Below are 11,349 nucleotides of genomic sequence, written 5' to 3'. Positions count from 1 at the left end.
CCTACCTCCAGCACGTACGGTTTGAAGGGCCGCTCCCGGCCCCAAGCCCACCCCCAGCCCCCCCCCCCAGCTGCCTCCCTCAGTGACCCTCTCTTTCCTCGGCGCGGACCCCCCCCAGGGGAGCGAGCGCCGCTTGTGCCGGGCGTTCGGGGAAAGCAGCAGTCCCGCTGCTCGTCACCGCTGCAGAGGACGAGAGAGCCTCCTGCCACAGGGCCTCCGCCATGTTCCCGGCTGCGCGGGACCGGGGGGAACCCCCCCTCCCCTCCCCTCCGGCCCCGGTGCCGCTCCCGAGCCGCCGCCGCGGCCGCCAGGGGGCGCCGCGCCCTCTCGGATAGGGGAGCGGGGGGCTCGGCGCGGGAGCGGCGCTCATTGGCTGGCGCGGGCCAGGCTGGGCGCGGGGCGCCGCTTCTTAACGGGCGGCGCGAGGCGGCGGGAGCGTTGTGCCGGGTGGGCTGCTGCGAGCCGGGCTGCCGCGAGACATGAGCGAGGTGAGCGGCCGTTGGGGCGGGCTCGCGGGCGGCCGTTGAGGCGGGCTCGCGGGATGGGGGGGAAGAGAGCGCCGCAGCCCCTCGGAAAGCCGGCCGGGGAGGCTGGAGAGCGGGGGGCGCTTGGCGTTGAGCGTAACCTTCCCTTTTCGAAGGGCGGCTGGGGAGGGCCGGGTGCTTCCCGGGCGGGGAGACCGCTGAGGGTCGGCTGGGCTCGCAGGCAGAGCTGGTGGACCTGAGCGGTGTCTCTTCGCTGGGTGGGGAGTCTGAAATCCGTAGCTTCTCTTCTGTTCAGCCCTGTCTTCTGATAAACGCATCTCCTCCACAGGTGCATGTGCTCCTTCGATGCATAAAACAAGGCAGTCTTTTGTCCTTTGAAGGACCGTGCACACCAGTGAAGAATCCCTTATTGAAAAAAACCCAATAATTTACAGATGCATTTAATGCTTTCCTATGCAGAAAGAAGGATGTGTGAAGTTGTGTGAAAGTTATCTGCTAGAGATCTTGGGAAAAAATGCCACGTTTAGAGTTGGGTGTTGATGTAAACTTTATAAATAGTGTCTGGGGAAGGACTGCAATTAAGGAAAAAAATGTAAATAGTGCCAAACATGTAAGGATCACTTGTGCCCTTGTAAATAAATAAGTGGAAAATTTTCACTGTGGGTTTTTTGCAGTGGAAGAGTTCTCTGGGGCAACCTAGTATTTTTGTTAAAGGTGGTGTCAGGTGTGATGGCTACTTGATAGTGCAGTCAGTCAAATGCTGGGCAGGTTCAGCTGGCAGATCCCTCGTTCTCTAGCGCAACTCTTTCTTTGGGAATCTGTAGAGATACCTGTAACTACATCTTACCCAGCACCTATTTTTGGAGGCTATTTGCTGTTATACAAGACTTGCTGCTTCATTAACAAATGGGTATTCTGTTCTTAGCAGCAAGAGTAAAATTCAAGAGCGATGCGAAATAAGTTTTGACTAGTTGCTGTGCAGGTGTTACTCAGCTGTATTTTTAGATGAGGTGTAAACCTGAGACAAAAAGCAGTGGAGTAGCATGGTCTCTGGTGCAGGGATTTATGAGGAGAAGCTTACATCTTGGCTTGCAGGTCAGGCCAAATGGGGAAAGCAGAGGAAATCCTCATTGTGCTTTTTCTGCTGCTTGCAGGGATCAGGCAGTCCAGGTGTAATGCACCAGGCTGTCCATGACTTCTTCTCAGCTGCTGCCTGTATTTATATCAACTGGATAAGAGTTCATGCACCATGGGGTTTCTTTTGCAGTCACTGTCCCTTTGCCACCTAGGCTATCTGAAGTGTTCTGTGAGATACAATGCTATTCTGCTCCTTAAAGATAGCATTCGGGGGGGGGGGGGGAAATCTAGTAAGGAGTAATGATTGGGTGACACTGCTGTACTTACTGTAACTGTACGAGGCACTCTTGTTATTGCCCTGTGCTGGGTTGTATTTGCTCAGTAATTACCCCTTCATAGTTTGAATTAGATTGCTTGCCTTTTGGATTTTAAGTCCTGGATGAACATCAAGATCCTCCCCGATACCAGCATAAGGGCTCTCTATTCATAATACATTTCCTTGTGCCTCACAGAACAGTATTCCTAGCAAACCCTCAGAGCTGGAAGATGTCTCTTGCTTTGGCACAGCACTAAGCCCTGTACACATGACACTTAGCACTGTACTTGGTGTCTTCAGTGCTACTGTCATTTGACTGACGTTGGAGAGTTTGTTGCTCACAGCTCCACTGGAGAAAAGCTTCCTTGCTGTTATTTGCCTGTTAGCTATTAATCAAAAGATGATTCTTTTTCCACAAGGCAGATGGAAGCAACTGGACCACCCCAAACCATCTCACTGAAAAAGACTGTTAAAAAAATGAGGCAAAAAAGATTAGCAGAAAGCAAGCTCCTTAGACATCTGTTTGCTGTATTTGGATGGGGTCTCGGTGGATTTCAGTTGTAATGCTGTAACTGAAAAATATTTTTATTTTCTTTGTTTTAATCTGCTAGAAAATCTGAGGCCAGAGTGATTGAAAAGAGGCTCAAGTAGAGCCATCAAAAGATTATCCTAAATAGAATGGTATTGGGAGGGTGGGAAGGGTTTTTTTGCTTTGTGCTAACAATTGTCGGGATTTGAGTGGAGCTTGAAATGCGGTTTCAGAAATCTCTGAAGAGAGCTTTTGTATCCCTCAAGGTATTTCCTGAGATGTTGCATGAGTTCTTATTTTACTGCTTCAAGCAAAATTAACTTATTTCCTGTTTATGGGCAGTGATTACCAGTCTCCTGGTAGAGAAAACTGAACAGGAAGCAGCTGTTCATCTGATGAGTACTTTCCTATTTTCTAGCAGCTAACTTTTTTTTGAGTAAGGATAAAGAACTTTTCTACAGAAAAACCCTACACTTCCTTTGCAAAATTTGTCTGAAAATGTGTTTAAGATGCTCTGTCTTCTGGGCAGAAGTCTGGTCCTGTAACTAGTTACAGTGAACTTGAGGTACAAGAGTTTACCTGCAAAACATGGTTAGTGCTTCCTGCTGCTTAGTTTTCATGGCAGATGGATCACTTAGGTGTATGGGGAACTTCTCAGGAATGTCCTTATATACTGAAATACATTTTTAGGTGTTGAAGTAGCTTTGAAAGTATGTCCTCAAATAACTAAGGAGCCTTTTCTTTAGGTCTGCAGGTGTTTTCTGTTATTTTTAATGAGCCTAGAGAGAAAAGCCATGCTGGAAAATATCAGCTACTGACAGTGAGCACCCATGAGATGCAGCCCTTCTTCCATTAAAGATATGTGGTCACATAGGATTAACTGGGGGAAGTAATCTTGGGCAATGGGCTCATAGACCAATGCCAAATTGCTATTCACAGCCAGTAGCTTTACCAGAGAGCCTCTAGGCTCAAACTGGCATAAACTTGATTCACCAGAGGGAATCCTGTCATCAGTCATTTTCATTTAACTATCTGACATGTTGCAGATGATGTCTGGTCACGATGACAGTGCCTGGTGTGAAGGTTCATAAGCATTTCATCACACAAACATTTTTATGACATTCACTGCCACTCTTGCCTCCTGTGTTGAACGATTCTGGCTGTCATCAGGAGTCAGGTGTGGTTTTGGGAAGGAGTGCACTTAAATAATATGGTGTTACAGCTCTGGAGGCTGTTCCAGGGGTTCAGGGATGAAGCACATGTGTAAGGATTTGGAGCTTAAAATAGCATTAGCAGAGATTGCCTTGTTGGATGCATTTATTTCCTTTTGATATTAAAATGTCAGAGTGATATTGCTGGTGTAGGAGAGGAGTTCAGCTTTAACATGTGTTATTTAGATGTCTGACTTTGGGAGAGCCATTCAGGAAATCTACCTAATCAGTCCATGTGCCTGAGGCACCAGTGGTTTAAGAGAAGAACTTGCATTGCAAGACCCTTGCACAATGTGAGTGAAGTGCTATACTGATTGCCAGGGTGCTGATGCACACCACCTAAGGCAGGGTTTGAGACAGCAGGTTTATATATTTGAGGAGCAGCCTAGCTGCCAGACAGTAGCAAGAATATCCTAGCTTTCGTTTCAATACAGGCAACAACCAACCAGGCACACAAAATTCGTAAGACAGAAGAGGGGAGCTGTTAGGAGTTTGACTCTGTAGAGTGCTTAGGTCTCTTAGCTGGGGAGGCTAAGAGGTGGGGACTTGATCTCTGCATAAATGTAGGGATTTTTTGGTCAGGCTTTGAATACAAAGAACACTAGGTCTTGTTTCTTACTTTAAGTACAGCAAGCTCTTTACCTTTGCCTTATGTTGCCTCAGGGCCCTTGAATCCTGCAGGAACTGCTATGTTGTGTCTACGTTCAAAAGGATCATGAAGGGTGCTCTTGTGACCTGTAACAGGGGTGTGTAGGGTGTTCATGGAGGATGAGCTGCCACGTGGGGCATGTTCATCCAGACAGCTCTCCTCTGGAGCCTGGAGTACTGAAGCATTGTTTTGGGGCTCAGATCACCTTCAGTGGGAGGCACCCAGGCAGACAACTCGACAAAGATGGAGGCTTCACTGGAAAGGTGACATGGCTGAACACTGGTGTCAAAGACTTTCTTCTGAAATTTGAGCTTCTCCAGCCCTTGGGGAGGGGTGTGTGTGTGTCTAAGATGCTAATAACCAAGGCAGTCTCTGCTATGGCTATTTTCAAAACTGGTAATACCATATGGCCTGGTGGTTTGGGCATGCCTCTAAGCTGGCAGAGTAACAGACAGTGTCTTCTTCCCTCCAGGTTGAGGGAGAACCTGGAACATGTCTCTATCACTCTGGACAAGTGTGGTCACCAGGAGACTGTTAGAGAAGGAGAGGGACATGGCCAAGTGTGAAGCATTAGGCATATGTGGAGGCTTCTGCCTGAAACTGTAGCTGCTTCAGGTTGTTAAATGGGAAAAGTGGGGTTCTTTCATGGATTGGTCTCCTGAATTCAGTTGAATCTTTTCCACTGAAATGGTATTTAGTGTCTTAGAACCAGTTGTACTAAGCACTGAGGTGAGGACTGTACGCCAATAATCCTGATAGCACTAAATCAAAGAGCTGCTGTTTGTAGGGAGAAAACATGCCATATTTGTTCAAGGGATCTACTGTTCTCTTGTGTGATGCTTGCAGTCCAGTGGAGTGTCTGAGCCCACCAGTCATCTTAGGGGGGCCCTTCTGGATGCATTTTTCAGACACTGCCATGACCCCCAACTGTTGACTATTGGCTTCACTGAGGTTATACCCACAACAGGTCAAAACTGTATAGATCGAAGAAGTGCAGCAAGAATGTGGCAGGATGGAGGAAGAAATTCTGCAGCTGTTATAGGATGGGGGTGGGACAGATAAGGAACATGAACACCAGTTTTTAATTTTAACTCGCATCTATTTATTAGCTGGGTGGTAAATTGCAGCTTAAAAGAGGAGGAAGAAAGGAGAACAATAAGTTTTAGATCTGTCACTTTGCCTACTCCTTCCATCAGTGTGGTTTCAGTGGGATCAGGCACTTTCTAAAATAGCACTTAAAAGTGATGCTGGAAGTTGATCTTAATTTGGTGAAACTGGCAGATGTACTGTTTAGAAACAAGCACACTGGTTTTCTACACATTGCAAGAATGCCAACAGATTCAAATAACACAGCACTTTAATAAAAGGACAGTTAGCTTTAATAGTATGCTCCAGATACCATGTTTCCCTTTAAAAAAGTAACTTAAAGCAAAAAGTCCTGCATTCATAAAACAGGAAAACTCCAGCTTTCATACTGCAGTAATTGATAATAGAATATCATTTCAGGTTGCAAAGGCATATTAGTTTCTAGTCCAATACCCCAAATTCATAATGCATTGGCAAGCTTATAAGGGTCATCTTCAAACAGTTTCTGCATTAACTAGATCATGATCATCATGAAATGCAGTGTATAGTAGCAGTTAACTTCAACAGTAACAGTGGTGGCTTTTTCATCAAAGGTTGTTGGGTGTTTGTTTATTGATTTGAATAAGATATTTGATTTCCAGGCCACTGTTTGCTATTGTCTGTCTTGCTTTTTTATTTTTTTTAGGGATGACTTGGAAAATGTGTCTCAGTGTTTACATGTTTTACCTCTTTAACTTTGCTACAGAAGAAATTGTAATAGTGTGGCTAGGCCTAGACACTGGGTATGTAAATCATGAGATGCCCACTTTTTGGCTGAAGAGGATTAGGAGAAGGTGGCTGCATGCATCAGACAAAAACTATGACTTTCTTCATCCTGTCAGTTGCAACAGAGCCTTATATTCACTAAGTCATGTAATGCTGCTTTCCCTGCAAGGCATAGGATCTTCTAATGAAGATGAATAACATATGTTCTCCCTCTTTCTAAGAAAAGGTTTTCTGTTTTTTTTCTTCAGTTGTTTGGACATTGGGTTTCTAAAAAAAAGACATGGTAGATAAGTAGAAAATAGGTCAAATCATAACTAAAAAATCCTTTTTCTTCCCCTCCCTCTAATTTTAAGAAAATCAGTCTTTATTTTTTGTATGGAAAGAGCTGGAAGAGACAGGCTATATAGGCTACCTTTCTCTAAATAGGAAAATAAATGGCAATCTTGATGGAATAAACTTGGTGCAGGCAACTGCAGGAGAGTTGCAATTGTGAAACTTATTATTAATGACAGGATTTGAGGTCACAATTTATCCCCACTCTCCATGTCTGCTCCCTCTGAGACCAGACTAGTCTACTTACAAGTAAATTGGGCAAGTGTCACATAGGCCAGGTCTTTGGCTGGTGCTATCTCATCTGATCATTTCATACTAAGTGGATATAGCCTTATTCATGCACTAATATGGAATTTGGAGGATGAAGCACAAGTTTAATCAGAGGAGAAATGGAAATTGTCTGCCTACATGCCTTGAGGATTAGTTACAGCTGAACTGTCTTTCCTCTTAAAGAGAAAAGTATTGTTTTATAGACACTGAATGTTCTTACATTATCACCTTAGTATATAATGCATGATACATGACTTTAACCAGTGGTGCAGCTGATACAGTGAGTACTTGATAGTAGACAAAATTATGTTAGAGATCTCTTTTTTTTGTTAAAGCTGAAAGTGAGAAACAAAAGGGGGGCGGGGAACCCAACTGTGAAAGGTGGTGTGCTTCTGTCTGACTTTAGAGACTTCACAAGATTCCTGGGCTGAGACAGCAAGCTGGTAAGAAGGGTGGCACCAGGTATGAGTGCTTCAGATTTTCTATGTGTGGAGACACAGAGCTCTAACTATGGCAAAATGTATGGATGTGTATATTTAGTGTCTTAACGCAGAGCCTTGGTGTCCAAATGCCTGATGGAAATGTCTGAGCTGTTCTGTCACCAGCCTTATTTGCTGTTCCTTGGCTGGCAGGTTTGGTTCTAGCTGTGCTGTGGAGCCAGCTGCTGCACAGTGCCCTCAGGACTAGAAAGCTGTGGTAGTAGAATGAGAGAAACCTGAACCAAATGTTATGGTTATAGTGGTGTAAACTCAGAAGGGGCATGAACTGCTCTGTCCTTGAGCAGGGGAAGGTTCTGTTGCATCCCAGCACAACATGAATCTCCTAAAAGTAAAGAAGAGGGGAGAACTGTAGTGAACCTGGCTAGCTGTACGCACTGGTATAGATGTATTTGGAGGTATTCTAGGTGTACCTTTCCTGGGAATGATGGAGCACAGGTCAGAAATGACCAAGCTAGCACTGACTAGGGCTATCCCTGGAAACAGGACAACTCTGTTATGCTAAAGCTTGTTAAGCTTGGCAAGAGTTAGCAGGCTCTTCTGGAGTGAATCAGTGAGACAGCTGCAACAGTCCTGTCAAGTCAGCATCTCCAACAGCAGCTATTAGAGCACATGAGAAGCAGTTTTTCACAGAAAGTGCCTTGGTTTTTTAGAGGGTGGAGGAGAACTTCCAAGGAAATTAGGGATCTGCACAGCTTCAAAATAACTGGGCAGAGTACTGGAAAGCAGACAGTACCCACTGCTAATGGCTGGGAATGATTTGCATCTCTGTCCTGTGACCTACAAAATAAGGCTTGCTACCCAGCAGGTATCACTGGTCCAGGCACCTGGCTGTCAATCTGCCTTGGTGATGCTTTGTTCTCTATGAATCTAACACTAGAGGGATTACCAGGCATTGAAATAGTTGGCAGTGTTCTGACTACAGGAGAAGATAACATTTCAAGGAAAAGGCTATCAAGATCATAACTCCTACACTGGTGTAACTGTATAACTAAGCAAATGAGGCAAAAATGAATAGGTCTGAGGACATCTTTGACTTCCTGAGGATTTTGGTGATATTGGACCTTTTCCTAGTGACACTCAGTATATGAAGGAAGGACAGTGATTTGTGTGGATGTTTTTATAGATATCATAGCACTTTCCCATCCCACAAAAAGTTTGGCTTCAGTGAATTGGTGTTTCTGATCCAGACTTAATCAACTGATTAATCCCTGATGGGTGCCACTAACCATATACTACTGTACCTTTGCATCTCTACTAAGAAGCCAAATGTATTTCAGCAAAGCCCTCAATAGGCAGTAGGGTGAGCTTGGGTTGATCAGATAAGGAGTACCCTCTTCTACTAGGGGAAGAGGGATTTGGGCTTTGGATGTCCAAGGTGGACTTCCCTTTAAAAGGGACCAAACAAGGTGAGTGCAGACTTCATAAGACAGATGCAACATAAACTGGTGAAGGACAGAAGCCTACCTGAGATGAACCAGAGTGTAATGCCTAGCTAAACATGAAAACACACTTGAAAATGATAAAATCCAAGTTTGGATGGGGCAGTAGGGGAGAGGTACAGAGACAGAAAAATAATTCTCATAAAAATCACAAGCATGTCTTTCATTTGAGTTCTAGGGCTTTTCATTCTCTAGCTTGAATGTTTCAAGTAATGGGATTCTTGCTATCTCTCTCCCTTTCTCTTGTAGAAAATATGCTTTTCTTTCAATTCCCCAGGCTTAAATTATTTTTGTTTTAAAATACTGAATACTCTGGATGTTGACCCTTTTAAGTACCTGATTTTAACACTAACTGAAATACTCTGAAGAATGCCTTTTATTTGAACTTAAGAGATTGTATGTGATATTCAGGAAGGAAATATGAAATGACATTAAAATCTGGATCCTTGAATTCCAAACATGTCTCCCTTTACCTCACATTTTACTAATACAAGATAAACTGCTACAAATTAGAAGCATTAACTTGATAGTAAGGAGGAGGAAAAGCATACTAGGCAAGAAGAGATGGCTAGGCAGGTAGCTTTCTGCAGATGGTGTGGTGGAAAAATAAGACATGTGGCTTCATAGCTGCTTCATACATACCTGCTCCACTCCGATCTGACAGATACACACTTGCCACCAGAGAAGAGAGCAAACACATTGTTGGCTTGGCACACTTTAAAATGCATGTGCTGTCACACATGTGCCGCACTTTAAGCAGGGCAGCCAAATACTTAAGGCAGGGCAGCTTCATGCCAATTTTAATTTGCCAGTCAGACTTGGCTAGCTACCACTTCTTTCCTTCAGCATATTTTGTGAGCTACTGGACAGCACTGACATCCAAGCCAAGCTGTATGAACCTCTTAAGCTAGATGACAGGAGGTCCTCTCTGTTTCACAGGGCTTTTGAGTGCTGCTTTGTATTCTTTGCCTTGGACTAAAAGCTTGGTGTGTTTCCATCTTGGAACTGGATTTATGGGATGGATCTGTAGATGCAGAAACATTGGTAGCAAAGGATCTAGCATAAGTGTTGTAAAATGCAAAAAAACCAAGTTGCAAATTATGTGAATTCTAGCAATATTTCCTGTAGTCATGCCATGTAAGCCTTTAATAGATGTTTTTGACTGCAGTGTGTCAGGTAGCACACAGCTGGATCTACGTGAATATTACCTGCTTTCTGCATGAAATGTGTAAGGAACCTATTTTCTGTCTAGTTACAGAATGGGTATGTTAGAATATTAACAAAATGCATGACTTTTCTGGAGCAGCACATTAGGGTCCTTTTTTAATGGCATTGTATGATGGTTTGCCATGTTCATGTGTCAATGAGGTGAAAATGTTTAGCTGGGTAACACTTATCTTTCACTTCATATGCAAGGCACAAAATGCGGAATGGAGCCTGATACATAATAAAAGACTGAAGACAGAAGGAATGACTGATGACTACTTGGAGTGGAGAAACCTGCAAGTTTTCATTGAACTTGAATTGCAAAACACAGTTCTGTGGAGGGACAGTGTTTGAAACAATGTGGGGGAGCTTTTGCTGAATCTGCCCAACCGTGTTTCCCCTGGACTCATTCCACAGCTGGGGCACTACAGGAACTGTAGAGCATTTACTCTCAGGTAACCTGGTGGGTCTGTCCTGGGGCCAGGGACCCTGGGAACTACCTACAGCTGCTCAGTGAAAATTGCATTCTTCTCTGCTGCTATTGACAATGAAGCTGATAGCAGCATCAATTTTACTGAGCAGCTGCAGGGTCCTGGGAGTTTCTGATTTGTGGAAATCCCTATTTTTTTGGCCAGCTCTTGGACAGAGCTAGTGACCTGGCTTTTTTTCTGCTTGCTGTATGTGAGTGTATTTGATTGTTGTCCCTGATTCCTGGCAATCAAGGTGACCTTGTGCATCACCCTGTCCATTTTCCTTTTTAGTATGGCAAGGTTGTTTCTAATAGCTTGGCTGAGGTTTAGACTCATAGTGCCAAGACAGCTTTGAACTGCATCACACTTCAAATAAAGCAGCTTCCCCAAAGTATCAGTGGGTCATTTCTGATATAGATTTGAACAATGCAGGACAAATCCTCTGTCAAGTGAGGCCCCATTTCAAGGCAGCTTCAGCAACCAGTTCAGGGTTCCCCTCGCATGAATCTCCTTGTGGCACAGAGCCAGAGATAACAGGTTTGTGTCATCTCTCTGTGCAGCCCCTGGGCAGGGTGCCTTGCCAAGGCTGCAGCATGCTCTCAGTCCAGTGATTCCCCTGCTACTGGAGTAGCCCCAAAGAAGTTACTGTCATAACTGCAGATGGCTGGGGGGCTGCTTGGAATTGCTCTCTGTGACTAGACTGGCTGCCTGGGGATTTGAGGAGTAGAGTAAGTGACGCATAAACATCCTTGCTGCTTTGTCTTGTTCTTGTCTTGAAAATCAGAAGGCTTTGCCCTGGGGTGAAGGCAGAAAGTTCCTTTGCATGGCAACTTGAAACTGCCATAATTAATACCTTTTTAAAAACCTGGCTGGCCAGTTACTAGTGCAGTCTAACAGACTGTAGTAACATCTTTTTACCTCTGAAATATGTCAGGAAATAGGAAGAAAGTGAGAACAATTTTTGTAATTGTATAACTGGAAATAAACCCAAAAATGCCAACAGAAAAAACACC

General features: G+C 44.4%; 1 protein-coding gene across 1 annotated transcript in view; it reads left to right on the top strand.

Annotated features, from left to right (window-relative positions):
* The first annotated feature begins 380 nt into the window (after window positions 1–380).
* Window positions 381–11,349, top strand: part of PCP4 (Purkinje cell protein 4) — a 63,261-nt gene continuing 52,292 nt past the window's right edge. The window contains exon 1 of the mRNA XM_069785084.1: window positions 381–488. Coding sequence (XP_069641185.1) covers window positions 480–488 — 9 coding nt within the window. The 5' untranslated portion in view covers window positions 381–479. The remainder of the gene's footprint in view (window positions 489–11,349) is intronic.

The sequence above is a fragment of the Haliaeetus albicilla genome, chromosome 6 (genome assembly GCF_947461875.1).
Source record: "Haliaeetus albicilla chromosome 6, bHalAlb1.1, whole genome shotgun sequence".
NCBI classification, from domain to species: Eukaryota; Metazoa; Chordata; class Aves; order Accipitriformes; family Accipitridae; genus Haliaeetus; species Haliaeetus albicilla.
The sequence above is the reverse complement of the archived record's forward strand: the minus strand, read 5'-3'. Positions and strand labels throughout refer to the sequence as shown.